General features: G+C 32.1%; 1 protein-coding gene across 1 annotated transcript in view; it reads right to left on the bottom strand.

Moving 5' to 3' along the window:
* Nucleotides 1-27,854, bottom strand: part of LOC108907827 (heterogeneous nuclear ribonucleoprotein C) — a 447,713-nt gene that overhangs the window by 283,049 nt on the left and 136,810 nt on the right. The window contains exon 5 of the mRNA XM_018711644.1: nt 12,028-12,135. Within this exon, the coding sequence (XP_018567160.1) occupies nt 12,028-12,135 (108 nt within the window). The remainder of the gene's footprint in view (nt 1-12,027; nt 12,136-27,854) is intronic.

Raw genomic sequence — 27,854 nt, forward strand, 5'->3', positions numbered from 1 at the left:
CGCAAAAGAAAATGTAGAGAAGCGAATCAATAAATATGTTGTGTGAAAAATGCATTTCAACAAGACGTGATGTATATCTCTTATACACTCTCTATTTATACACTTAAAAATATAGGTATATAATATAGGTAAAAGTATAGCAAATATCTACACATCTCTCCGACTGCTCGAGACTTGATCGCCGAGTGGCCGGTATCGTGACGTCATTACCTGTTCTCCCGCAGTGTTGACCTTTTTAAGGGTCTTACAAATTCAGAATTAAATGTGTCACTTATTATTAATCCTATCGACCTAATTTTTTTAAGATATATTTAGGTGGTTAAATACTATCAGAAAATGAAGGAAAAAGTTTAAAATTATATATCACTGAATGGGCCTATTCTGTAATCCAAATTTTTATTACCAATCACCTTTTCAATTTCGAATATACTTTATTACATTATATTTCGTTAAATATTGTTTGAAATTCATTTTTTACGAAAATTTTAATTGATCATATACTAATTTTTATTTATTTTTATCTTTTCTTTCTCAATTTCAACTATCTACTGTACTCCTATTGGTCACACTTATTCAACTTATAATTTATTTCTTTAAAATCAATTTTACCAATTTTTTTTCCCAAATTTGTCTTTCTCTTTGATATTTTAAAATCTTTGCCCCTACTCATTCTATTACAATATATATGTACAATTTCTTATAGAAATTTTTTTTCAGTAAATAAATCCAATAGAGATAAAAAATGTATTACACTGATACTAAGGTAGCCATTCCAACAACAAACAAGGTAACTATTTAAATGTTTTTCAAAAAATGAACAATTAATTTGCACAACAAAAACTTGAATCCAATTTAGCTACTATTTGAATTATTTTTTTAAAGTAAACATTTTGTATTTTTATTCAAATAAATGCCCTGTTAACTTCAAATCAATTTTTAATTCACCAAATATACAATATATAAATAATTTCATTGACTCCAATAAATTTTACTTTTCCCAGTACTTTCAGTGTGCATGTATATTTATGTGAAGCTTTCTGGAAATATATGCTATGGTAACATTCTACACCGGATGTAAATAGAACATTTTTATAAATATATATTCGGAGAAGTACCGTTTTCGAAATATAGACTATTTATCAAATAAAAGTAATGGAAAAAACAAAAACAATCAACACCTTCAGCTCCCTGTCCAATGGCAATATTCCAAATTGAATTTTAACACGATCAAGGAGTGCATTTGATGGAAAATCCGTATCATTTACCTTTTCCCGAAATCTCTCACGGATTCCGACCATGAAGCCGAGGATCGCCGCATGCTGGTGGGATGTCCGAGACGGCTACAGTCTAGCAGGTCATTGTAGCAAACAATGCACTGCACGAGGTCATAAACATTGGCTTATGCCTGTGCAGGCTTAGTGCTTACTCGACTTCCAAAACCACATGGTGTCCGACCTACACCTGGGTTTCGTTCAGCTGTAGGTGCATAAACTGCATTCGCCGCATAAAAAAAGAGCTTAAAATACACAGTGTATGGTAATTTAAAATTGCAGCGAGCAATTATTCTACGTTTTTTTTGTTGCGCGTCGAGATCTATTAAATCAAGGTGGTATATTACAGAAATTTATGGCTTGGCCCCGCTTCTAATATTTTGCTAGAATCCGAATGCTAAAATGGTATCTGTATATTTTTCAGATTCAGAAATAGTGAATTTAATTTTAAAAAGCATAATTTCAATTTCAATATAGCAAATTTATTGGTTTTATTTCAGTCGCCGTTTCGATTTCAGAAAATTACAGTCAATTACAATTAAGGAGAGTGTAATCTAATTTTCACAGAAAATCATTTGCATTTGTAAAAGTGACCCGATGTGTTTTAGAAATGAGAGGAGTATCCAAGATTTAATATTTATGATTATAAAAGCGGGTGGGGAATATTTTAGTAAGAACAAAGAAATACACATAATATGCTTTATACCCAGAGAAATTTTTGACATGGCACAATAAGATTACAACTAGCAATTTGTATAAACAAAGATAAATGAACGCAGATGACACAGTTATAATGGTACCTAAATGGTATAGGTATAATGATAGTTATAATGGTAAAAAATGGTATAAATAGTATAATGGTAAATTCAGAACGAAAGTATCCAGTATAATTTATAATTTCTGGAATCAGAACAAGAATATACATGAAAGACATAACATAGGAGAGACCAACATAAGACTACAAGCAATGCAAATTGAACAAGTATACACTTTTCAATATTTAAGGTCCATTTTCCAGGATGGCAAAAAATGTACAACCTTATGAAAACATCTTTAGAAAGAACAGAAATTTCAAGAAAAATTAAAACAAATGCAGTCAAAAAAGTGGTAAGACCCACAATAATGTATAGAAATGAAACAAGGACAGTGACATAGTGACACAAGACACAGTTAGGAAATTGATCAATTTAAAATTAAATTAAGGACAAGGAAATAAATGACATATACAGAGAAAATAAAAGATTAAACTCATAGTTGATAAAACTGTGGAAAGAAAATTAAGAAAGAATATGAAACGCAACTCTTTGGGAAAAATAAAAAAGGCAGAATAAGAGCAAAAGCAGAGAAACAGAGGAAGGATAAGGAAGGATAGAGAGAAGTATAGACCGCACTAGCAAAAATTAAATAAAATAATATCATTTATCTTTTTGCTTTTCAGTCAGGTAATGACGAATTGTTATCTTTACAAAACTATGAAGTGATAAATGTCGATGGTAAAATAAAAGGTTTAAATTTTGTTCTCAATAACCACTTCAACGTTAAGCTGAATTACGTTTATTAGACATGAGAAACTGAGTAAAAAAACGCATATGAAGGAAACTTGACTACTATTAGATGATATAAAATATATTTGTTATAAAAAATATCCTATGTCTGTTTAAACTAACGTATCATAGTTTAATTAAATTGGGAAAACATATACACAGTCAACGAAAATAAATTATTATTTGAAATAGTATTAAATTAATATAACTTTCAGTTGCTTTCTTGAATTCTATATAATATCTGTACCAAGTTATCATTTTGGGAGTTCTTTACAAATTATAGTGAATCCTCAGTCCACTTCAATTGAAAAATTATATAAAACAATTTCTTTTTAATTCACCGAGTCATTCAGCATGTCATATTTTGCATATTTTCCTGCGCACCCTGTATTAGATAAAGCCATAGTAATGCAATAATAAAATTTATTTAAACGTTCGAATACATATTTTGAAATTTAAATGACTGAAATACAATTCATATTACTTGGATTAAAACTGACTATTCTGAAACAAATTTGCAACTTTTTGAAATCCACATGACCCATTTTATATTTAAATTATGCAATTTGGCATAAAATTAACTAAACCGAAGCACAACTGACGCTTTCTGAAATGTATGTGGAAAACATGCATCCTAATGTGAAAAGTTTCTTAATTGTACATTATGACTGCTATTAAAAGGAACAAATAATTTGTTTTTTTCATTCAATGAGAGTCACATTTTGAAAGATCCTGATAGAGAAATGAAATAAGGTAAAGTAAATATTATTAAATAGATATATTCTTTCAATTCTATTTTATATGAACAAATTTTAATGAATCAACGGTAGCTATGGTATTAACTATAGGGTGTTCAACAAAAGTAAAAAAAATATCATAAGACTGTTATTGCACATTTGGCAGTCTATACAATGGACTATTAAAAAGCAAAATAATCAATAGCTTTTTAACAAAATTTTTCTACGAAAAAAAAACATTTCTGAATAAACACAGGCATCTTAAAATATAACTTCGCTTTTGAAATCTAAAAGAAAAAGTTCGAGAAAAAACATGACAAGGGTGGTATACTTCACCCGTTTATAGCAAACCAGGAAAATGGAAACTATTTTAGTAAAATATGATTCTATAAGCACTATAATCACGCCAAATTTCGTTTGTTTATATTCAACGATTTTTTAGAAAAATTGAAAAAAAACAGTTTAATAAATTGTAATTTCTTAGGGAAAACTAAAAAATGTATATAACAGACCCCCATTAAAATTTTGCAAGGAATGCAGTCCTGAATTTTTTGTACACATTTATGAAACAACCAATCAAATATTAGATTGATAGTGGGACATCAATCATGACTAACGCAAGTCCTCGATTGTCTTTTATGGACGAATTCAAAACTGTAACAGTAACTGGGATATTTCGTTGACAATCCTTTGTTTCTGCCGGTACATAAATCTCTAACCAATTAGAATTACAAAACGGAACACTAGAAACTGAATTAAAGCACATGTTTTTATTTAGATCATTATCTTTATAGCACCCCTGTGTAGCTGGTAGAGTACAGATTACGCCAATCTGTATTAGCCTAATTTTGTATTTCGATTGATAGGGTCGGGGCGTTCTACAAGCCATTCTTCTTCCCATCTTTCCAATCAGTAGGCATTGTCAGTTTCAGTTAGACTGAATTACGGTTTAATCGAGAATAATTTGATTTTCTAAATTTAGCAAAACTCCGCTTAAAAGAGCCATTAAGAGGTATTGCGAACTTAAGGATGATAAAAATTCAAAACTTTACAGAAAAGGCGTTTACTGGAGATTACGTTCTATTCTTGTGCATGAGTTTACCTACACGTACTTAACACTTGAGAAGAAACGTCGCTTCTCTTTTATATAAAAATACAATTGGAACGTCCTAAAAGTTATCTTTTTCCAGGGGCTAGGCTTTAAGTGAATTTCACCACAGCATTTTTTTCTTTTAATACGTACACACAAACACACACACACATAATTTGCATTACAAAATGATTTTTATATGATTAAGTTAATGTTTTGGAACATGTAGTATTTATTTAAAGGAATATAAAAACAACTGTTGTGGTTGTACGTACAAGAATGCTTTAGTCTTTTTGGTAATATATTACAGAACATAATAATTCAAAATGAAATTAGAAAGTATTGTGTAGACCGAAACAAAAGTTGTCTGAGACAACTCCGCCCACAAATGCATACTAGACACGGAAAGGGAAAGCTCCAGACAGCCGCTATTCCAAATCTTATTCCTTCTAGTCGATAGCGTTCTTTCTCAATCTTGCGCAGCTCTGCCTAAATCAGGAACGCAAACTTTTTTGTGTTGCTTTGTAACTCTTTAAATATTTCTATGGTTTTTAATGTTTGTGGATAGTTCGTCTAAAATTACGCCACACAAATATTGTAGCCCCTTCTGATATACGGTTAAGTTATGATTATTATATGAATAAATTAAACTAATTAGGCTTGTGCTATACGATACACGCACATTGTTATGTCGTTTGAAAAACTCCGGATAATTTTTTAAGAAATAAAGATGCTTCATAGATCACTTGTACAGGGTGATTCAGGTTTAATCTGCACAACTTTAGGAATCGATAGAACAGGTTAAAATAATGTTCACTCAAGATGATTTTACATAAGCTACTTAAGTTTGAACCATCTACCCCTCTTAGAAGTGTATTTAATTGTGCTACCCTCCTCTTATATTATTTCAAAAATTAAAAAAAAGTATTTTAATAAAAGAGCTGCACACCACATTTGCTACATTAACTTTTTCGTCTTTTGTTTTTTTTCGATATTTGGCCTTGTTTCCGAGGTATTCAATGGAATTCGTGACAATGTAGCGCCCCAACCACGTAAACTGTATACAGTGTGGTTCAGGTTTAATATGGATAACTTCAGGCATCGATAAAAGAGGTTAAAATAATGTTCACTCATGATATAAACTTATTTCCTAAGTCGCACCGTTTCGGAGATAGAGGGCGTTGAAGTAGGAATATTTTTCCCGTTTTTCCCTCATAACTTTTGAACTTAATAATACTTTTAACGATGATTTTCACAAACTCAGTTTATACAAATCACTGGACTTCTGTTTTCCATGGGTTGCTATAACGTTAAATGACATTTGGGACGCTACCTCAGGCGCTACACTGTCATTAAATATCTCAGAAACAAGGCCATATATCGAAAAAAAAACAAATGGCATCTTCTGCTACACTGAAAGCGAGTCAGTGTTTGTTGAAAAAATTGATGTTAAACGATCATGGCTACGATAAAATTTGTTTAACGAAGAAATTAAAAATGCGTCAGTGATAAATTTGTTACACATACTATTAAATAGTTTCGAAAAACTGGATAATAAAGCTATAGATCTATCATTATCAACGCAATCAATTTTTTCCTTTTGTATACAATGGAATAATGTTAGCTAATTTAAATGAAAAACAGATTATTATCTTATTATTACGAATAACAAATTTAAACCTACTGCTCCAATTATTTATATTGTTAACTTCACATAAAAACACTTAACTGTAATCCTTTAACATTTAATAAAAAACAATTTTAAAACCCGTAAAGTTGCTAATTTTTAATATGGAAATAAGCAACACATCCAATTAATTTAATATCGGGTATTTTCATCTCTATTTCGGATTACATCCTTGCATCCGTGGATCATGTTCAAAATGTTTGGATGTCGTTTTAACCCAGTTCAATCCATATTTCACGAAGGTATCCCATATCCTCAATGTTATTAGGCTGATTCAACTAGTTGTCCCTCCTTATTGTCTTGGAATCATATCCCAGACAGATTCAATAGGATTGAGGTCTGGACTCGTGCTAGACAGCACCAGTCCCAACCTTCAACAGTGATGCGTAAATTGTTTTGATCAAGTATTTTATGACCTTAATTGGAATTCATCTGGCCCGATCCGGGATTTATTTTTCAATTTCGAATGGTGTTAAGTATATCATAGACTTTATTGTGATTTTGGCGATATAAGAACAAAGATCTTTGGGTTTTCATTACACCTTTGATATGCCTGTTGTTTGTAAAAGATGCATTATGCATAGTTTTTATAATTTCCCTATTTAGTATTGAAGCGGAAAACTTCAAGGTGATATTTATTCATTTGTGCTTTTAAGGGGCAAACTTTATAGATAAAGCTTCGGTGATCGTCAACTGAAACTATATGCAAACACGAAAGTCCTGACAACGAATTCGAAGTTCGTCTCGTTCTACACCGGTCTTTTACATCAGCATAGTTTCCATGTGAACAAATATCTGCAATCTGAGAAATAATTTGGAACTTCGTAGTCTTGCATAACGTCAGATTCACCACACATAACAGACAGTACCTATAGAGTCATAATGTAATTGAATGAAATAATTAATATAAGTAAATAAATTAATGTCTTCATAATCCTTGTCTTAAGCAATTATAAATACCGCTGCTAATTGTCACATACAACCTATAAGTTTTAGAAACATTTTTTTAGGAACAAAGGATAATGTAAGCTAATGCAAAAAATTAAAGGGTCAAATGAATTTCCGAAATTTTTCCGTGATTTTTGACAGACTATTTATGTGAAAAATGGTCGTATCAGGAATTAAAAAAAATCATTTTGAAGCTCCAAGATTCTAGATTTTAGATCTTTCGGTTGAAATTTTTTAGGAGCATGCAATTCTAAGAAATAGCGCGACAAAAAAAAATTGCAAATTTTTTTTTTTCTAAGTTCAAGAACTTGGAATTTTTTTTCAGCTTAGCCATTGCATGGATCAGATAGCATGTTTATTCAGCTTCAATTTCTATTTTTTAAATCTCCAGCTTCAATTTCTATTTTTTAAATCTCGATACGACCATTTTTCATCAAAATATCGGAATTTTAATGGCAAAGGATCCTTTTGTTTTCAATCATCGATATCTCGGCGACAAATGGACGTATAGAGAATTGAAGGGAAGTTTCGAAAACTGGAATAAATTTACTATAACATCCTGCCGCAACTTTTCGGAAGAAAAATGTTTTTTCATCTTTTACCCGAATTTTAAAAAACAGGAAAAAAGGATAATTTATGGGTTTTTAGAAAATTGACTCCTAAATTAGAAATATACACGAAATGACTAATGTTAAGCATGACTTTTACAGTTCGATATATCCAGAAGAACCTTCTGAAGTTTCATCTCGATCTAGCGAACCGTTTCTTTGTTTGAAACAGTTAAACTTTTGAAAAAAATTAAAGTGTCACGTTTTAAACACTTCATAATCATGATTAAAATGGAAACAAATTTTTTTTGAGGTTTTCTCACGTTTTTATCACAAATATCGTTTAAATTGATGGAAAAAAACGTGATTACAGATAGCACAAAAATTAATTAGAAATTTGTCTCGAAAAACGGTATGAATCGGGGTCGAAATCTAGTGTGGGTCAACATTTTTTCAAATTTTTAAACAAATTAAATTTGAAAAATTAAGTTCTCAGTAAATGCATATGTCAATACAACTATTTAGGTACAAAAGCAACTAATGATCGAAACTCTACAACGCCTGTGAGCTTGGGAAATGAATCTTTTTAGATAACAAATTCCGCCAACGCCAAGCTAATGAAGCTTTCGGGCTGAATTTTTACCATTTATTAAGGGTGCAAAATGCTTAAAGAATCCTGAATTACAAGTGCCTGCGATGAAAATTGCATTAATTATTAGCAATTGACAAAACGGCCATTTTCGACCATTTTTGAGCTCTCGCGCATAAAGAAATTATCGGAATTTAATCGGACTTGTCTCATTTCACCTTTTTTGTATAAACCTTTTTTTTTATATGAATTACAGTTTTTTCGCGAGTCAAAAAACCACTTTTCCATAACTTCGACCATTGTTTAAATAAAGTTTTCCAACAAGTCTCGAGTAGATTTTTTGATATTTTGTTTTTAACACGTTTCCGAACAATATTCCGCAGAGAAACTTCCAAAAGTATTTTGTTCCCGAAAGACTGGACTACAAATATAGAATACAATATGCACATAAAACAATATATAAAATTAAATTAATTCATACATATATTTTAGTGATAAAAATTTTCGTATTGCTATAATTTATAACTCTGAGTTGAAAGTACTTAGTGACCTTTATTTAGAGTCTTACGGAACAAACAACAGCTAATTTGTTTCCAGAGCCATTTGTATATATTTCATGAGATACCTGCTCCATACAGTAAAATCAATACAGATTCTTTCAACCGTCCTTTTATTTTTCCCCTAATTTCTTAAGAAATTTTGTGAACAACGTCATTATTATGAGATTTCCTTTATACCCCTACAATTAATTATATATTTATCTTGCTTGTTAAAGTTGTAACGACTCTCTAAAATATTTAAATATCTTTTTTTTTTTGTTTCAGACTTTGACAAATTACTGCAATTATAAACTGTCAATGACTTTCGATTTCATCAAATCAGAACAATATTTTTTTTTTGTTTCTCTAAATCTGAGATGGAAAAAAAACTCTAAAGAATAGAAAAACCTTTTTACCGAAACCAAAATTTTTCTCTTAAATAAAAACGTTACTCAACATCACAAAAAATATCTAAAAATTAAAAAAGAAAAATACCAGAATTTATTATTACTTTTTAGGTACCTATAAACAATTTTTGATTATTCAGAATGATCTCGACCTTCTCCAAAAGCTGAACCAAACCAGGACGACTTCTCAAACAAAATTCCTTGAGACAATATTTTAAATACACCACCTACTAATGTAAAATTATTGTTCACTGCCAAAGTGGTGTTTTAACTACTGTATTAAAAAAAAAAAAAAAAAACACAAAATAAATATGTAAATATGTATACTTATTTGAAGAAAACGCTTAGCAGTAGCTCTGATAGTAATACAGCATAAAGTAAGTCTTAATTTTGTGAAAAATAAAGTCCCGCAAAGTCGCGCAGCGAACTGCATAACACAAATTATAAATTATGGCTAGTTTTAACATAAAGAATAATGTGTTCCAGCTAAGAATAGCAGGTCGACCGTAGGAAGGATTTACTTCATTAGCTGCAATTTACTTATGATTTACGTAAAAACTTCGCAAAGTGCATGTTCGCCCAACAGAACTTTGTAGCGTTTAGGTAAAGCACCCAAGTTATTTCTAAGGGTTCAACTTCACTCGCAAAAATAGGTAACATTCATTTAGTTAATTAATCAAATAGTTAATTAGTTAATTAAAGAATTAAATGGAACTACACACTGACGTTTGTTTGTATAGAAATGTATATTTTTCACCTTGTCACAGACAGAACATGTCTCAAATTCGTTTTATTAATCATTAAATGATTTATTTTTAATGTAGCCAGTGATAGCATAAATTAAAATCTGCATGACAAGGGTTCCGACATTGTCATTTTGTCAGTAAAAACGTCGCTTGGATGATTTACGATCTTTATTTTTTATGAACTGAAAAGCTGAAGTATATATAAAACTTTCCTGGAAAATATTTCCAACATTATTTGACCTTAAACTTCAGTTCTAACATATGCAACATGTTTAGCAATTATGTACCTATACCTATACATAAAGTTTGTATTTTGATGACAGCCAGTTAACACTCTATTTAATGAAAAACTGAATCTAATCATGATATAGGGTAGAATCTAGTTGCATTTTTGGACAACAACTGTGTTTTTAATAGCAACGGGTAACAAACAAGCCCAAAAATGACGCCCGTCCTTCTGGGATTTGATTAAGGGGACAAGAGCAAATCGAAAATCATGAGTGGAAAATTTTCCGATTGCTTTTTTTGTCGAGTTATTCCAAAAAAATTTTCAACAAATTAAAAACGTGAAAATTCATTTATTTTCTTAAAACTGAGGTCTATGCTTACAGGATTTTTAATCAGAGGACTGACTCCTAGCATTATCGGTTGCTCTATTACTTCCACAGTAACAGCTTGAATAAAATTCATTCAGCATTTTCAATATTCCTATAATTTTGCAGCAAACTTAAACTTTCAAATACATCAATTATTACACTTAGCTGCATTATTAATAAAATAATATAAAGATTTATTGTTTTTTTTTTTCACAGCTTAGGAAAATGACGAGTGCTATGCCAACTGAGCCATGTTTGCTCTCCACTCATACATTACTTACTTATTTTTAATGGCTTTTGAAGAATAAAATAATAGGGATTAGTTGTATTAAAACGAAGTGATCTAGTATGCTGTGGCAATCATAAATAAATTATTGATTTCAACATCTGGAGTCCGTCAAATTATGGTTTACGAGTAAGAAATTACCTGAATCAAAACTTCCCAGGCAAATGGATTGGAAGAGGTGGACCCATAGCATGGCTTCCTAGATCACCAGATCTGAATAGATTTTTTCTTTTGGGGCTATTAAAAAAAAAATTACAGCGAACTTGTTGTAAATCCAGAAAATGTAGTAACCCGAATGCACGCTGCGCTGCTGTCGCGTTAATATACCATACCAAGAGATGCTACAAAGGGTTTGTTATTCAATGTTCAATAGTGCCAATATTTGTCTTGAAGTAGAAGACAACTTATTTGAACACCTTTTGTAAAAACAATTATTTAAGTTCATTATGTTTTTAGTATATAAATTTTTTTTCTCCTTTTTATAAAATTGTTTCATTATTAACATGTTTTTCTCTATCCTTTTTAAGTTAAAATAATTCCTTACTACTCAGGTACTACCGACAATCGGAAACTATACCTACCTACTAATGGTTATAAATTCGCCTTGGTCCCCATAGGTATAGACCTCAGTTTCGAGACAAAAATATTGGATTTTCACTTTTTTATAGTTTTTTTTAACAATTTTTTTGAATAACTCAACAAGGAAAGACAATCGGAAAATTTTCAATTCTTGATTTTCAATTTGTTTTTGTCCCCTTAATCAAATCCCAAAAGGATGGGCGTCACTGTTGGGACAACCTGTATATCTGTAACAATTTGTTTGTGCTGCCGCTCTAGAAAATATCTATTTCAAATCACTATTTAGCTCGGAAAATGCATTGTAGAAAATGTATATACATATAAAAAAAACCTAGTAAAATATATTTGTTACTTTTAAGTGACCGAATATTACAATTCCTAATCGATCTTGACAAATCTCAATAATAAATCTTAATTTTTATGCCCAGTTTCAAGCTTTTACTTAATTCTATCCACTTACCTAAAATCTGGCTAAGTACGGTCCTTCCATCTTCTCCTAAACAGGCACTTCTCGCGTCGAATGGATTCGTGAACTGAACAAAAGCGTATCCCTTGTGCATCGATATTCCTGTAAAACACTATGCATTAGCAGGGACTCGAGACTCTAAAAGGTATGCTAAAAGTAGTAATTATTATGCTCGTCATTCCAACAGAAATGTACAATTGATGCCGTAAAATTAAAACTTAAGTTTGTCAGTGCTAATGTAAAGTCACTGACAAAATATCCCTAAAAGAATTATGTATAACTTTCATTTAGTTTACCTATTATTTTATTTGTTAGTAACATTTCAATTTGGTTAAATTAATCATCAAAATAAATAATTAATTGAACCATAATGAAATCTTTATGCATTTTTTTTATAAATTTATGGAAACTGAGACAGTATACTATCGCTTTCGAGTTATTTACGAAACCGTTTGCAGAAAAAAAAAGCAACCAAATGTAGTTGCCGATGTTTGGCCTTGACACTTGGCCGGACGCCCAAAATTGCAATCCTGTATCGAATTTTCTCGCAAAAACGCCATAAATGCTATGAAATTCGAGTTGGGACACAACACCGAGTTGCCTCACTTAAATTTAGAATAACAACCACAACCCACAATCGACAGCCATATTGGCTTCAAATTCGGAGATCGATGATCCAACGGGAACCGCAGTCCTCTAGGATTTGCAGAGCTAACCCAAAGTGTGATCGCACGTCGACTCTGCTACCTTGCAGTACAGTAACCAGAGCGGAAGTCTCTGGCCACATTTAATACATTAATATTTAATACATTAATTTAATACATTAACCGAATTTAAGCAAATTCGTTGTCTTTTCAAGACGTTCTTACTTATTTAGAGGAAAATAAGTCCCAAGTTAAAAAAAATATGAAAAGCCGATAACAGTTTTTCCCGGATTCGTTGATTTGATTTCAATTTGAACTGCACTGTTGCATTTTAAAGCACCATTTATAGATGATATAAAAATTTACATAAATATGTTTTGCAATTCAGAACATTGGTAAAAATTTGTTGCGTTCAGGACATAGAGCAACTATTTGGCGTTCAACCCTCATGGTACTTCTCAATTCCATTGAATTAAAAAAAACTATTCGATAATGCCCTATTTTATTTTAATAAAGTGCAAATATAGCTCTTTCTTTTAGAAATAATATAAATTTAAATATACTTATACGTTTTCCAAAATGTTCTTCGCGAGAGTGTCCCTTCTCCCACTATATCCGCCATTGGATAAGAGATTTATATTGTTCAATTAGTTGACCCATTAGCTCAAGTTTCATCAATATGTATTGAGCACCTTTATCGATATTTGAAATAATGTTCTATTTATTTAAACACGATATCTCGACAACTACTGGCTGTTAATTCAAAGTGACTCAAGGTAATCTGCTGAGACTATAATACAAACTCGAAAAACACTCCGTATAACAATTGCAATTTATAACGTCTTTAGTCTAAAACGAATTCTTTAAAATAGTTTTTATCTGCTCCCACTATAGTAAATAGACTACTAATACATTGTTTTTAGGGAGGTAAGTGGATTTTACCGTAGAAGTGGAAGTTGCTATGGAGGTAAGTGAGGTAATTAACTCCTGTATTAGTAACGTTGCCGATGTTCTTCGGAATGAATGGGCTGTATATGTTGCAGGATGTTCTAGTTTCAAAAACTGTGCAATCTTATTAGGAGTTATAGAAAGAGTATTCTTACCCACTGGTTGGTTTCAACATCTACCTGCTTGATAGCGCATAAAAAAGCGTGAAATTTCAGTTTTAATTTTCAATCAAATTTTGATATATGTCTTGAGAATTTCTACACCACTATTTTTGTTCCGGCATCATTCTTTCAAATTTCTATATCCTCGTCCGTAGCGCACTTTCGACTTCTCGGGCAATAAAAATTCGCAGGCAGCATTTGCTGCACTTTCTATTTGAAAATCACTCATTTAGAAATAATAATTCAAAACCAGCAAAATTGCAACTTTTATGTAGCTTTGTTTATAAACACCTTACAAACCACAAAATCTAAACAACCAAGGCGACTTTGCAAGATTTCGAGTAATGTCAAAATGAATTGATTGAGAAATGTCAAAAAATAAAACCTAATCTTTATTTCATGAACCATAAAGAGCTATGGGAGCAGATAAAATGTTATACACCACGCAGCAGTTAAGTATAATTTGCCAGTCTCGGACTCTATTGCCAGCACTCGCTCCGCTCGGGCGCAAAATCGTCCTCGACTAGTAAATAATACTTACCTCCTTTATGGTGTAAGTAACTATTTACTCACTTCAAGTTTCTATAATTGATCCTGAAGATGCAAAATATATCATTCCAGTAAGTGAACATGCCACATGTAAACATAACCCATATTCAACTCTCTCCGAAAACAGGGTACAGATATTGCATAGCAACTAGTCTAATTAATTATTAATAGTTTTATCGAGTACGGTACTATTAGACCTTTAGTGTTAAATTAACATACATTATTCACTGTATAGAGTGGGGTCTAATTGGTGAATAAGAGAATTGTATTTATAGTACAAACCTAGCCGACAGCTATATCAGCAAATGAATTGAAATATAAAATATTAATAGCCTGCGAGGGCGGTGTAAAATCGCGCGCAAGGGTGGAAATCAGGTTATCATTTTATAATGTCTGTCGCCTATCTGCAGAAATTTACGCTGTATCTTCAATATGAAAACGCAATTTGCATTGATTTATGACGCATGAAACTTCAGATTGCGTGGATATTAAGATATAATAGATCGAAAAAGGTTTGTCGATTTGAGAAGGTGTTCCCTCGCACAGACGTGAGGAAAATTACATTCACTTATCGCAGATTTTGTTATGGTGTACGGGGTATATTAGGAGAATATGAAAAATCTCTTTTAATCGCCAAGAACGATCTCACAGGGATCACAATCAATATCTCACAGTTCGATTAGTAGTGATTATTTAACATACCACGAATTGAAAGATGCGTCATTGGTAGGTATACAGGCAATGCAGACAAAGTGCTGCGGTCGCATAACGAAACATGAATTTTTTTTGGATTAACTTCTGCAGAATTTGTAACACTCGTTCAAGGAATACTTGACACTAGTCAACCCTATTGAGGAGGAGATAAACTTCACGACAGGTCTTTACTTATTAATAATGTCGAAGAGAAAAATTTGAATTTAGTAGCTGCAATTACTACATAAATAAATCGGGTTGTATGGTTCACACATAGGGACATCTGTACCATTTTCATGTGTAAAGAGTCCATTTTTTATTCCCTAACTAAGCTATTGAAAATCACCTGCTGTGTAGTACTAATTTTCAACATTACTTTTCCATTAATGTTTAGGATGATATTGCAAATAATTTTAATACAACCTTTTGTGTTGACAAATCTCCTGATTAGATATTATTTGAATAATAATTTACTAATTCTTCTTGAACAAGTATGACGTATGTCGGGTACAGTGGTATTTTTATGACACAGCTCTTGCTCATTACTCTGATCTCCATGGCCTTCTTGTTCTCCGGAATCATAAAATAGCACATATGACAGGAAGGCCGATGATGTTGAAGAACAATCGCTTTGGATTGAAGCTGCATCACAGTTTGTTAGACAACAGCAAGGTGTGTTTGTAAATGTGTGTGATTCTTTAATTGGACTAGCCCGCTGATGTTTATACGAAGAGTTCGATGTGTCATTTCCTCTCTATAACAGCGGTTTTCAATACGTTCACATTTTTTTGCATCACATGGTTCAATATACAAAACAGAATGATCTTCTATACAGTGTGATTCACAATTTATCCAAAAAAAATTTGGGAATAAATGCAGCATGAGAAATGGAGGCAGTATCGTAAAAAGAATTTTTGAAAAATCCTTACAATTTCCAAGAAAAAAATTATTGAAGTTGTAGTACTTTCAACCATTTCATAGCAGGACAACTGCAAGGCGCATGGAGAGCCACGAGGCCTCAGCGACTCCGAATACTGAAATCCGATTTTATAATCGTCGTTGCGATAGTGTTTACAATGGTTTTTTTAGCAGTTAGCGCCAAAGATGGCTTGCGTGTAGGTATAGCAACTCGGAGTTGATGGATATCGTTTTAATTTATGGCGAAGAAAGACAACATTTGTGTTAGTCCGTAGAAACTGAGTAAGATGGACCCAAATGTGTTTACACGTCGGTGGAAAAAATTTTGAATAGTTGTAACATCAAGTATATCAATTTATTTTATTATTTAAAACCGCAAATAATTTTATTAATTAATAATAACAATAGCGGCAAAAGCAGTTGAATTTGCTGATTTAAAGTAGGTGCTATAAAATTCTATTTATTTCTTTCCTTGCGAAATTCTTTCGGGGTTTTGTCCTTTTTATCACACTTTACCGCCATGTTGCATTGTACGAAGTCAGGTGTTACAGTGGACCAGTTTTCAGTGCTGTGTATTTTTAAATCATTTTCGAAGTGCCCTTTTTGATTTTTTCTTTACAAAATTGTATTTGTAAGAGTCCCTTGCACCTCCAAAACATTTTTTTTATCACCCTATATATCTTTATTATATAAAAATATTTCCCAAGTTAATTTTAAAAATATTTTTATATGTTGTAATTTAAACCCCTACTCTTCAACAGAGTCGTATAAATTCATCTTTATCGGGGACGGAATGCCCTTGTAACCTCATACGTCACTACCTGTCGCCTTTAGCAAACTTAAAGAAATTAATGTTCACTGTTACATCATCGTCTAATCTCCGTATTCTGCCCAATTTATTTTGCATGTTACATTTGTTTATTATTGTCGTCTTATTTCATCCTTACTTAGATGGGCGCATAGGGCAGTATATCATTTTATAATGCCTGTCACTTGTCAATGGAATTTATGGTATATCTTCAATGAGGAACACAATTTGCAGTGATTTATGAAGCGCGAAATATCCGATTGCGAACATATTAAGATTTACTATATCCAGGAATGCCCAGTGAGACTGATAACAAGCTTAATAACTTATCTGAAATATACGTTCGTTGTTCACACTTACATTATAAAGAATATTTGACACCGTGAAGGAAAACTACGAGGTTTTTGAATAGCAATGCTTTAAATGAAAATTGATACATTTATTTCCATTAGTTTCGGTATTTTTTTCAATAAGTGATCTACAGACCTTACACTACAGACGCTGCTTTTAAATTAATAGAAACCATCAATACATGTTTGGAAAATAAGGAAATCCCGTTAGGCATTTTTTGTGACCTGTCCAAGGCCTTTGATTGTATTGATCACCAAATATTCCTTGACAAGCTGGAGTATCATGACATAATTAACAAGGAAAACAATTGGTTTAAAACATATTTACTTGAAAAAGAAAAGCGCCAGAGAAAAGGGCCCTAGCCGGCGGGGCCCAGCCAGGACAGGAAGAGGCCCCATGAACCGATCGAATCCGGCCACGTTGGCGGCCCGGAATGACGGGGAAAAGGCCTACCTCTACGAGGCGTCCGGGCCTACAGCGATGAAGTGGGTAAAGAGCGATAATCCCGCTCGACCCCGCTCCATCCGAGGTCATTTTTCCTGCCAAGGATATTGGCGCGCGCGACAGATGTGTATTGAAATAGTCGAAATAAAAAGTTGTGTATCAAAAAAATTAATTCTGACCTTGCCAGAGTTGAAAGCAGAGTTCCACAAGGTTCTATTTTGGGACCGCTGTTATTTCTGTTGTATATTAATGATATCGTCCCAAATTTTCCAGATGTCAAATTTTCGTTATTTGCTTACTACACCAGCTTGTTAATACACGCTAACAAAAACGATTTAATATCCAAAGCAGAAAATATTTTAGGACACGTTTCAGATTGGTTTCTTGCAAATAAACTGATGCTAAATTGCAATAAAACTAACAGTATAACCTTCCAATTACGTGGAACTACAGATACCTCTTTAAAATTAAATAGTGATCAGATATGCTCAGTACCAACCAATTTAAAGACAAAGTTAGGGAAAGCCATATATGCAATATTAACTGTTAAACGAAATATTGATTTTTCCACAGCAAAGATTGTTTATTATGCATATTTCCAGAGTGTATTGCAATATGGAATTGAGCTATGGGTAGGATCTACTAGTTCTGAAGATGTATTCCTGGTATAAAAAAGGCAATAAGAATTCTGAGATTTACCTCAGAAGTTATTTTTAAAAAAATGGAATCTTTACCCTTACTAATCTATATGTTTACAAATTATCTATTTTAATTCATAAAAATAAACATTTGATCAACACACCAAGTGTGTTACCACATTTTTCCTTGCATTTTTTCTTAGATCTGACTACAGCTACTACTGGGTACTTCATTTTAAAAATTATTTTAAATAGTACTTTCTGGTCAAACGATTATTATACTGAATAATTTGTTTTCAGGTCTTGTTAAAATTCTTGGTAAGCTCTGATTTATTTCTGATTAATACTGATGAATATTTTTGCAGAAATCTTTCAGAAAGAAAATTCTTTGACAGAACTTAAAATCAAGATGGAAACTGATGTAATGAACTGGTTTGATTGTCAAATTATTGTGATAAAGTAAATATTGAAAAAACCCATTACCTATATGTTTTTCAGTTGCAACGAATCCATAAAAAGTGTAGGGTGCATATATAAGACTTGATTCAGAACAATTTTTTTAAAAATAATTTTTATAAAGAATTCATGTGTCCGCTGGATTGTTTGTATGAACATGTTGGGCTATTTGGTATTAAACAATTGTATTTCTATTTAATAAAAATACCTTATACCTGAAGCAAACTTTACGGAACAGTTGGAATCAAATAATGTTTCTTGGTAAGACATTATCCAGTTTTATTTAACAGATGTGTTTCTGCGAGCAGTAAAATATAAGCTTCAAACTAGATGTGAAGAAAACTTCGTTTATGTTTACTATGAAGTAACCTTGCGCGCTTTATTATGACTCTCAATAGGATTAAAACAAGAAGTAAGTACCATTACAAACTAGAGAAAATATATACCTTCCTTCTTACGAACATATTCCCTTAAAATAATCTTTTACTGTTTATTTGGGTACACGAAGTTGTAAAAATGTAATAAAAATGTCAGTCCAGCGGAATTATTTTTCTTTCAATTTACTAAAAACAAAAAACGCATTATAATATTATGGTATTCTCTTTTAATATAGTTAATGTAAATAATAAATATAATTAAATGCTGTATGCTTTTCAATTTAAATACAGGATTACGAAATTATAATGAACTAACACATTGATGTATGTACTTTTAGATCAAAGCATTAAAGTCTTTGATGCCATTAACAGATTTTTATGTGAAAAAACAACAAACACGTTTGCATAGTAACAAAATCAGTTTGTTCTACTCCGTTTGGAAATAATAAAACAAAAATCCTCCATTTTTAGCATAGGTGTTATGTGGAAAGCAAATTCTCAAATCCTTTTGAAGATCTCGTGGCGGCTTTGTTATTTAAACATATTGAGGATCCATATACTATTCGATTTTGAAACGTTATACAACTGATGTACCTCAAAATTAATGAGAATAGCCTCAACTAGCGAAGATAATTATTTCTCTGGTTTGAGGCGCAACAATTTAGTCTTTAGTTTAGACGAAATACAAACAAAAAAATTATAAGTAACAGAATTATGCGATTGATTCGAAAATCTTGCAACTATACTGTAATTAATATAAACAATGTAGCAAATGCCGATTGTCAAATGTCGTCAAAAGTTTGGATAAGTCCTGTATCACATAAATATGAATTATGTTGGAAATAAAACTTCTGATTGTTACCATCCATAAGCACAAATCGCTTTTGATATTGACAGACCATTGGGATGTTGTTGGATGAACAAGGAATTTCCACCAACTAAAATTGATTTGTTTCTAAAATTTGCCATAGAAAAGAAGCCGAATTATTTCATATGGAAAATGATACGTTAGCTTCGTTTGCAAATTTCCAGACAGTTGTCAGTCACTAAACAATTTCCATACTGGCTGGCACCTTGTTACTTTGCATTTGACGAAACTGGAGCATGAAAACATACTGTAGTTGGTATTTATATTCACGTTTGTAATTCGACCTACATTGTAGACACAAATTACAGCCCAATTTTGTTTATGACATATAATTGGGAAGAACAACAATAATCGGTAGGGAAGGGCAATATAGTAACCATTTAGTACTTAGTATTTACTCCTGAACCTCTAACAACAGCCCACATCCTCCTAACATGCTTCATTGTAGTCTTTTTATGGTGTTCTTGTGGAAATTGATTTCATTCTTCCTGTACATCAATTCTTAATTCTGTAACTGAGTTGTACATTTTAGAAGGTACCTCATTTTCGGAATATTCCATAGGTGTTCTATGGGATTTGCATCAGGATTAAGTGAAGGCCACTCTAGTACGACAATCCCTACCAGTCCTTTTGCTATATGAGCACATGCATTATCGTTCATTAGCACAAAGTTGTCATACCTAATAAAGACGGTATAAGATAAAAGATGTTCTTGAAAAATATTGCGTATCAGCTAGTAACCACTTTTATATTTGTCACAGTGATTGTGGCTTTAAGGCTTCAAACATTTTGCAATTTTTCACTCATAGCATCTTCAGTGGTGACTCTGCAATGCCAGTTACAAAAGCTACTGCGGATCGTCTGAGTACCAAAATTGTCCGAGGAGTGGGATCTTGGCGGCCATTCAACTATATCCCGTCCACCAATCCAGCGTATTGGAAACATTCCATCTAAGTATCTTCAAACATCAATACCAAATTGTGGGGGAGCGCCATCTTGTTGGAACCAAATTCTTTCCATTCGGTATATCTGGATCAATTTCATGAGAGAAAATCACAGCTAGAACAGGTATCAGGTCAAATGTTAGGAAATCCAGGTAGCGTGCGGCAGTAAGATTTTCTTCAAAAAATAATGGGACCAAGATTCTGTTGTTGATGATACCTGCCCATACATTAACTTTTTGTGGATATGTGATTCGCATGTCCAGTGTGGATTTTCCTGGGACCAAAAGCGATAGTTGTGCCTGTTAACCACTCCATTTAAATAAAACGTAGCTTCATCCGAAAAAAGTACGTCTCGTTGAAAACCATTATTGTCGTCACACTGTCTCATCATTTCCTCACAAAATTGTAATCGCCTATCATAATCGTCTTCCAAAATCCTTGGACAAGACATACCTTAAAGGGGTGGTATTTCTCTTGTCTCAGAAACATTGGAATTGCAGTTCGAGAAGCAACGTGATTGCGGGCCAATGAAACAGTTGAAGTATGAGGATTTTCAACAAGTTCCAATGCAAGGTCTAATTTCTTTTCTTCATTCAAAGCAAGTGCCCGTCCAGATCAAGATTTCGATGCGTTGCCTTTCCGACAATACCATTGCAATTCAGTAAATAAATTGATTTAGACACAATAGTAACGTTTCGAACTCCAATTTACAACTAAAGCGAAAAATTAACCAGAAAGCCTGGCAACTAAGAGGTGTCAAAAAACGCAACATAAAAAATATATATTTTTTGCGTTAGCAGCGATAGGTACAGTTTCAAATTCTTTATTTTATTCTGTGCAAATTCATGGAGGATAACACTGAAGATAATTAAATTTTATTTAACTTGTTAAGTAGGTGTTTTATACAACCTGAAAAACCTTGCTATTGAAAAAATAAAACTTGTTTATTTGGTATAGCAGGATTCGGTTTTCTATAAGCTTTTCAACGAGCCCCCTCATGCCTTATGTTTCCATTTGAAAAAAAAAGTAGGGGTAGCTGAGGGTTAGGGGGTTGAGGAAAAATTAATTATTATTAAACCGAAAGATGGGAAAAAATCAAAATCAGTTAACGTGTTTCGGTGTTTAAAAAAAATTAACTCATTCAAATGATATGAATATTATTCCGTACTTTTGGCCATCCCTGTATGTGCGTTTATTGACGTAAAAAGACGTGTAAATGTATAATCCTTCTTGAGATGGTGGTTGAGATAAAAGATGTTATATCCTTAACTTTGTTCATTACCCCAGTCATTAAATTTAGTATATACCGGCACTGAAATCTTATTTCACGTAGATAATACGCTTACCTAGCTGTGCAACAGGTAATTTACCAAAATACGGTTACGTGAAAGGAGAACAAAGCCAGCGAAAAATATTAAATGCTGGGGAAATATTAAATTCTTAAAACAGCCTCAAAGGCATATACGACATTATAAACAATCCTGTGTTGCTGCGTACGAAAGCGTAAAACATTAAAGTGGTGCCGTTGTCGCACGGTGAACAGTCTCACTTAAGCGCATAGTTTCAGGTTACACATCGGCAACGGTGGTACCAAATCTTCCCTAAGTATCGCAGATACCCCGTGTGACTGGTATGAGCTGCCTTGATTTATGAACAACGTAAAAAATCTGCGTAGAAACGCAGGGAAACGGCTAATGTTTCGCTGTTATATCGTAAAGCCGTTTTGTTCACGTATGGCGGATATAATCCATCAGGTGGTATATGAGTTACTGTTATGAATATAAACGCTTTTACAAACAATAAGAATATCCTCTCTGGGAATACACGAAACGGCTGTATTACTTGGCGGTGGCTGGAAGCGTATATAGATATCCTTTCCTTGTTTTGTTGTCTTTCAACATGACTAAAAAATAGTTTCTTGTTCTTGCGTTTTGAACAACAGTGGAATGTATAGAAAAAATAATTTTAAAAAACAATACTCTGAAAATATTTTATAAAAACAAAAGATCTATTATTTTACTTTTACATAAATGTTTATCTAATATTATGATGCTTAGTTTTTTGAATAATACACAGGTCTATAAAAGTTGTAATTTTAGTTAAGACAAGACCTATTAGTATTGTAAATGTTAACTTCGTTTAACCGGTAAACGACTTACCTATAGCACCTCAAAATTTTGAGATACACAAAATACTGGAAATGTATAAAAAAAATACTACACAAAAACATGAAGCATACATAAATGAATAGAATTAGAGAGTCACAGTCGTTAGTGGTTAATTTTCAAAACCGAGAGAGATGCACCAACCAAATTTGGACAGGACATAGCTAATACAATGCGAAACATCGCATTGCTGTTAAAAATGTTGTCACAGCCGTTAGTGGTGGTGAAAATTCGAAATATTTGGAATTATTCGATTTTCGTGGCTGAAACCGTACATAGGTATTGAATTCTGGAAACCGAGAAAGTTGCACTAACCAAATTTAGAGAGGTCATAGGTAATACAATGCGAAACATCGCCTTAATGTGAAAAATGTCACCGCCGTTCTTGGTGGTGCAAATTCGAAATATTTGGAATTATTCAAATTATGTGGCTGAAAATGTACATAAGTATTGAATTTTCGAAACCGAGAGAGTTGCACTAGCCAAAATTGGACAGGACATAGCTAATACAATGAGAAACATTGCTTTACTATTAAAAATGTTGTCACAGCCGTTAGTGGTGGTGAAAATTCGAAATATTTGGAAATATTCGATTTTCGTGGCTGCAACCACATATAGGTATTGAATTTTCGAAACCGAGAGATACCTATGCACTAATTCCAAGAAAATGACGCTGTGGTCTTCTTGAAATTTTAACAATAAATATCGTATGGACTGTATAAACGCATAACAAATTTTGTAAAAAGATTTGGTAATTCGCATATAAAACCTAAATTAAGGTAAATCCTCCCAATAATAGTTTCTACAAGTGAATCAAAGGTTGATTTAGAATCTAATAATATAAGTACATAGATCTTTAATAGAACTGATTGAAACTTATCAGTGAAATATTAAAATTAAATATTTATTGTATATGTAACCAAGAAGAAGTAATACTGTGTTGAAGTAATATTGTTTCTTATACAATAAATATACAAACAAAATAAGTTCTTATAAAAAATTAATACAATCGGATACACTATAAGAATTTTGCAATACATTTTCAGATTATCGGCATAATGAGAAAATTTAGAGTAGAGAATGATGGTGTACCTGAAGTTCCGAACGTTTTTTTGAACGAAAATGAAAACTCGTAATATCAGGTATAATCGTATTTAAAATGATTTTAACAACTAAATTCTGACTTATGTAAAGGACAACAATACTTCCCCATCATCGGAAGCCACCCCCCATATTAACCACCCTTAAAACTTAGTTACATGTATTTTAGAAAATTAGCCCCGTATCACCCTATATTTGACATAGGTTGTCAACACTACATTTATACTGATTTTTAAGAAACATTCGGACCTTCTGTCACTATCGAAAGACAGGGTGTCTTCCGATAGTGCCACCGGAATCCACCCCGACAACAACCCTTAAATCAGTTGTGGATTATTTCCCCGGTATCAAGCTTACAGCCATAATGGATTTTAAGTAAATTGTTAAAATTATATTTATATTGACTTATAACAACTATTGATACACTTTGTTGCCACCGGAATCCACCCCGTCAACAACCTTTAAGTCAGCTGTTGGTTATTTCCCCGGTATCAAGCTTAAAACCATAATGGATTTTCGCATGGTACTAGCTATGTCCTGTACACATTTAGTTTCGCACAACTCTCTCGGTTTCGAGAATTCAATACCTATGTATGTTTTCAGCCACGAAATTTGAATAATTCCAAATATTTCGAATTTTCACAACCAAGAACGGCGGTGGCAACATTTGTAAAATTAAGGCGATGCTTTGCATCGTATTAGCTACTATGTCCTATACAAATTTAATTTGGTACAACTCTCTCGGTTTCGAGAATTCAATACCTATGTATGTTTTCAGCCACGAAATTTGAATAATTCCAAATATTTCGAATTTTCACAACCAAGAACGGCGGTGACAATATGTTTAACACAGATTTTAAGTGAATTGTTAACTTATACTGTCTTATAATAACTATACAACATATGTAATGCACAACTGATTTAAGGGTGGTTGATGGGATGGTTTCCGGTGGCAACAAAGTGTATTAATAGTTATTATAAGACAATATAAGTGTAATGTTATCAATTCACTTAAAATTTGTTATGGCTGTAAGCTTGATATCGTGTACGTAATACACAACTGATTTAGGGGTAGTTGACGGGGTCGATTCTGGTGGCAACAAAGTGTATTAATAGTTGTCATAAGTCAATATAAATATAATTTTAACAATTTACTTAAAATCTATTATGGCTTTAAACTTGATAACGGGGAAATAATAAACAACTGATTTAAGGGTTGTTGATGAGGTGGATTCCGGTGGAAAGAAAGTGTCTTAATAGCTGTTATAAGTCAATATAAATATAATTTTGACTAAAAATCTATTATGGCTTTAAGCTTGATAACGGGGAAATAATAAACAACTGATTTAAGGGTTGTTGATGGGGTGAATTCCGATGGCAACAAAGGGTATTATAGTTGTCATAAGTCAATATAAATATAATTTTAACAATTTACTTAAAATCTATTATGACTTTAAGCTTGATAACGGGGAAATAATACACAACTGATGTAAGGGTTGTTGATGGAGTAGATTCCGGTGGCGACAATTATTAGTATTAATGGTTGTCATAAGTCAATATAAATATAATTTTGACAATTTACTAAAACTCTATTACGGCTTTAAACTTGATAACGGGGAAATAATAAACAACTTATTTAAGGGTTGTTGATGGGCTGGATTCCGGTGGCAACAAAGGATATTAATAGTTGTCATAAGTCAATATAAATATAATTTTAACAATTTACTGAAAATCTGTTATGGCTTTAAGCTTGATAACGGGGAAATAATAAATATCTGATTTAAGGATTGTTGATGCGGTGGATTCGAGTGGCAACGAAGGGTATTAATAGTTGTCATAAGTCACTGTAAATATAATTTTAACAATTTACTTAAAATCTATTATGGCTTTAAGCTTGATAACGGGGTAGTAATAAACAACTGATTTAAGGGTTGTTGATGGAGTGGATTCCGGTGGTAACAAAGGGTATTAATAGTTGTCATAAGTCAATATAAACATAATTTTAACAATTTACTTATAATCTATGATGGCTTTAAGCTTGATAACGGGGAAGTAATAAACAACTGATTTAAGGGTTGTTGATAGGGTGGATTCCGGAACAATTGGTATTGATAGTTGTTGTAAGTCAATACAAATATAATTTTAACAATTTACTTAAAATTTATTATGGCTTTCAGCCTTATACAGGGGATATAAGATATTACCTATTTAAGGGTAGTTGATGAGGTGGGTTCTGATGGCAACGAAGGGCAGTAATAAGTATTTATAAGTCAATATAAATGTTATCGTAACATTTTAAGACAGATTTAATGTAAAAGCAGACTTGATATTTGGAATAGAATACTTGACCTTTCCAAGCGTAGTTCATAGTGATAGGGTAGTTTCCGGTAGCAACAACGGGAAGCAATAGTTTTTGTAAACGAATATAAATTGAAATTAAACTTTTTAAATCAAATTTAACGTGGCTTTTTAAGCTTGATTGGAGATATAAGTAATGACAGTTTTAAAGGTTGTTGACAGGGTGACTTCCGATAGTGACAAAAGTTTTGAATGTTTCTTAAAAATCAGTATAAAAGTAATGTTAACAACCTATGTCAAATATAGGGTGATACGGGGCTAATTTTCTAAAATACATGTAACTATGTTTTAAGGGTGGTTAATATGCGGGGTGGCTTCCGATAATGTGGAAGTATTGTTTTCCTTTACAGAAGTCAGAATTTAGTTGGTAAAATTATTTTAAATACGATTAAACGTGATATTACGGGTTTTCATTTCCGTTCAAACGAACGTTCGGAACTTCAGGTACATGAAAGATGCGCTCAATATTATGCATAATATATCTAAAGCGGGTCAAGACATGAACCCTGTTGTACACCTGACGTAACACCTACTTTTATATGTTCGTGAAAAGTATTGGAGCCTACATCAAAAGTTTAAACTCTAGCAGGCACCTAATACATATATTAAATGTTTCGTAGATTTTTTTCTCTTGCGATTTTTGTCCGTAATTTTTAAATGTGATTTTATTTTACAAAAAAATTTAGTAAGTCTTACTCCAGTTGTACTATTAAGAAATAATTTATCTTCTATTTAATTTCTATATGTATAGTCACCCAATTGTATCGTTTCGACGTTTTATAGTTTCTTAGAATATTGGAAACATAATAGGTACCTACATATTGAAATTGAATTATATTCGGGATCAAATAGATTATTATACATACATATATTTAAATTTGAATTAAAGTAAATTTTATAATGTATGCATTCCTACGTTTTCGCATCAAAGACATGTTTTATGACGTTTCGGTATATTTAAGTTAAACATTTACACTTTCTTTCAGCTTCAGCATGTGTTGGCTGCCCAGCATTTTGTTCTACAGTACTTCTATTGTGCTTTCTGTGTGTGTGGTGCAAATATGAATTTTAAAAGTGCTGAATGCACCACACATTCATGTAATACATTTTAGTAGACGATTTGCTCGGCGGTAGCGACTCATGAATAGAAGAACAAATTCAACATTTAATTTTAATCTCATAATATGCATGGTAACACTTTTTGCAACCTTCGATGCTGCAAGCGCTTAAAAATTCAGATAAATTTAAAATAATAAAAGAGTTTTTAATATCGAGGACTATTCCGACTTAAATGTCCTGTGAAGCCTTGAAGGTATCACTGGAGAAAATTCTTTTTGTCAGTTTTTAAATAAAATAAATATAAATATTTAATATTTTTCAAATTGAAAATAAAACATA

The sequence above is a fragment of the Anoplophora glabripennis genome, unplaced genomic scaffold (genome assembly GCF_000390285.2).
Source record: "Anoplophora glabripennis isolate ALB-LARVAE unplaced genomic scaffold, Agla_2.0 scaffold120, whole genome shotgun sequence".
Lineage (NCBI taxonomy): Eukaryota > Metazoa > Arthropoda > Insecta > Coleoptera > Cerambycidae > Anoplophora > Anoplophora glabripennis.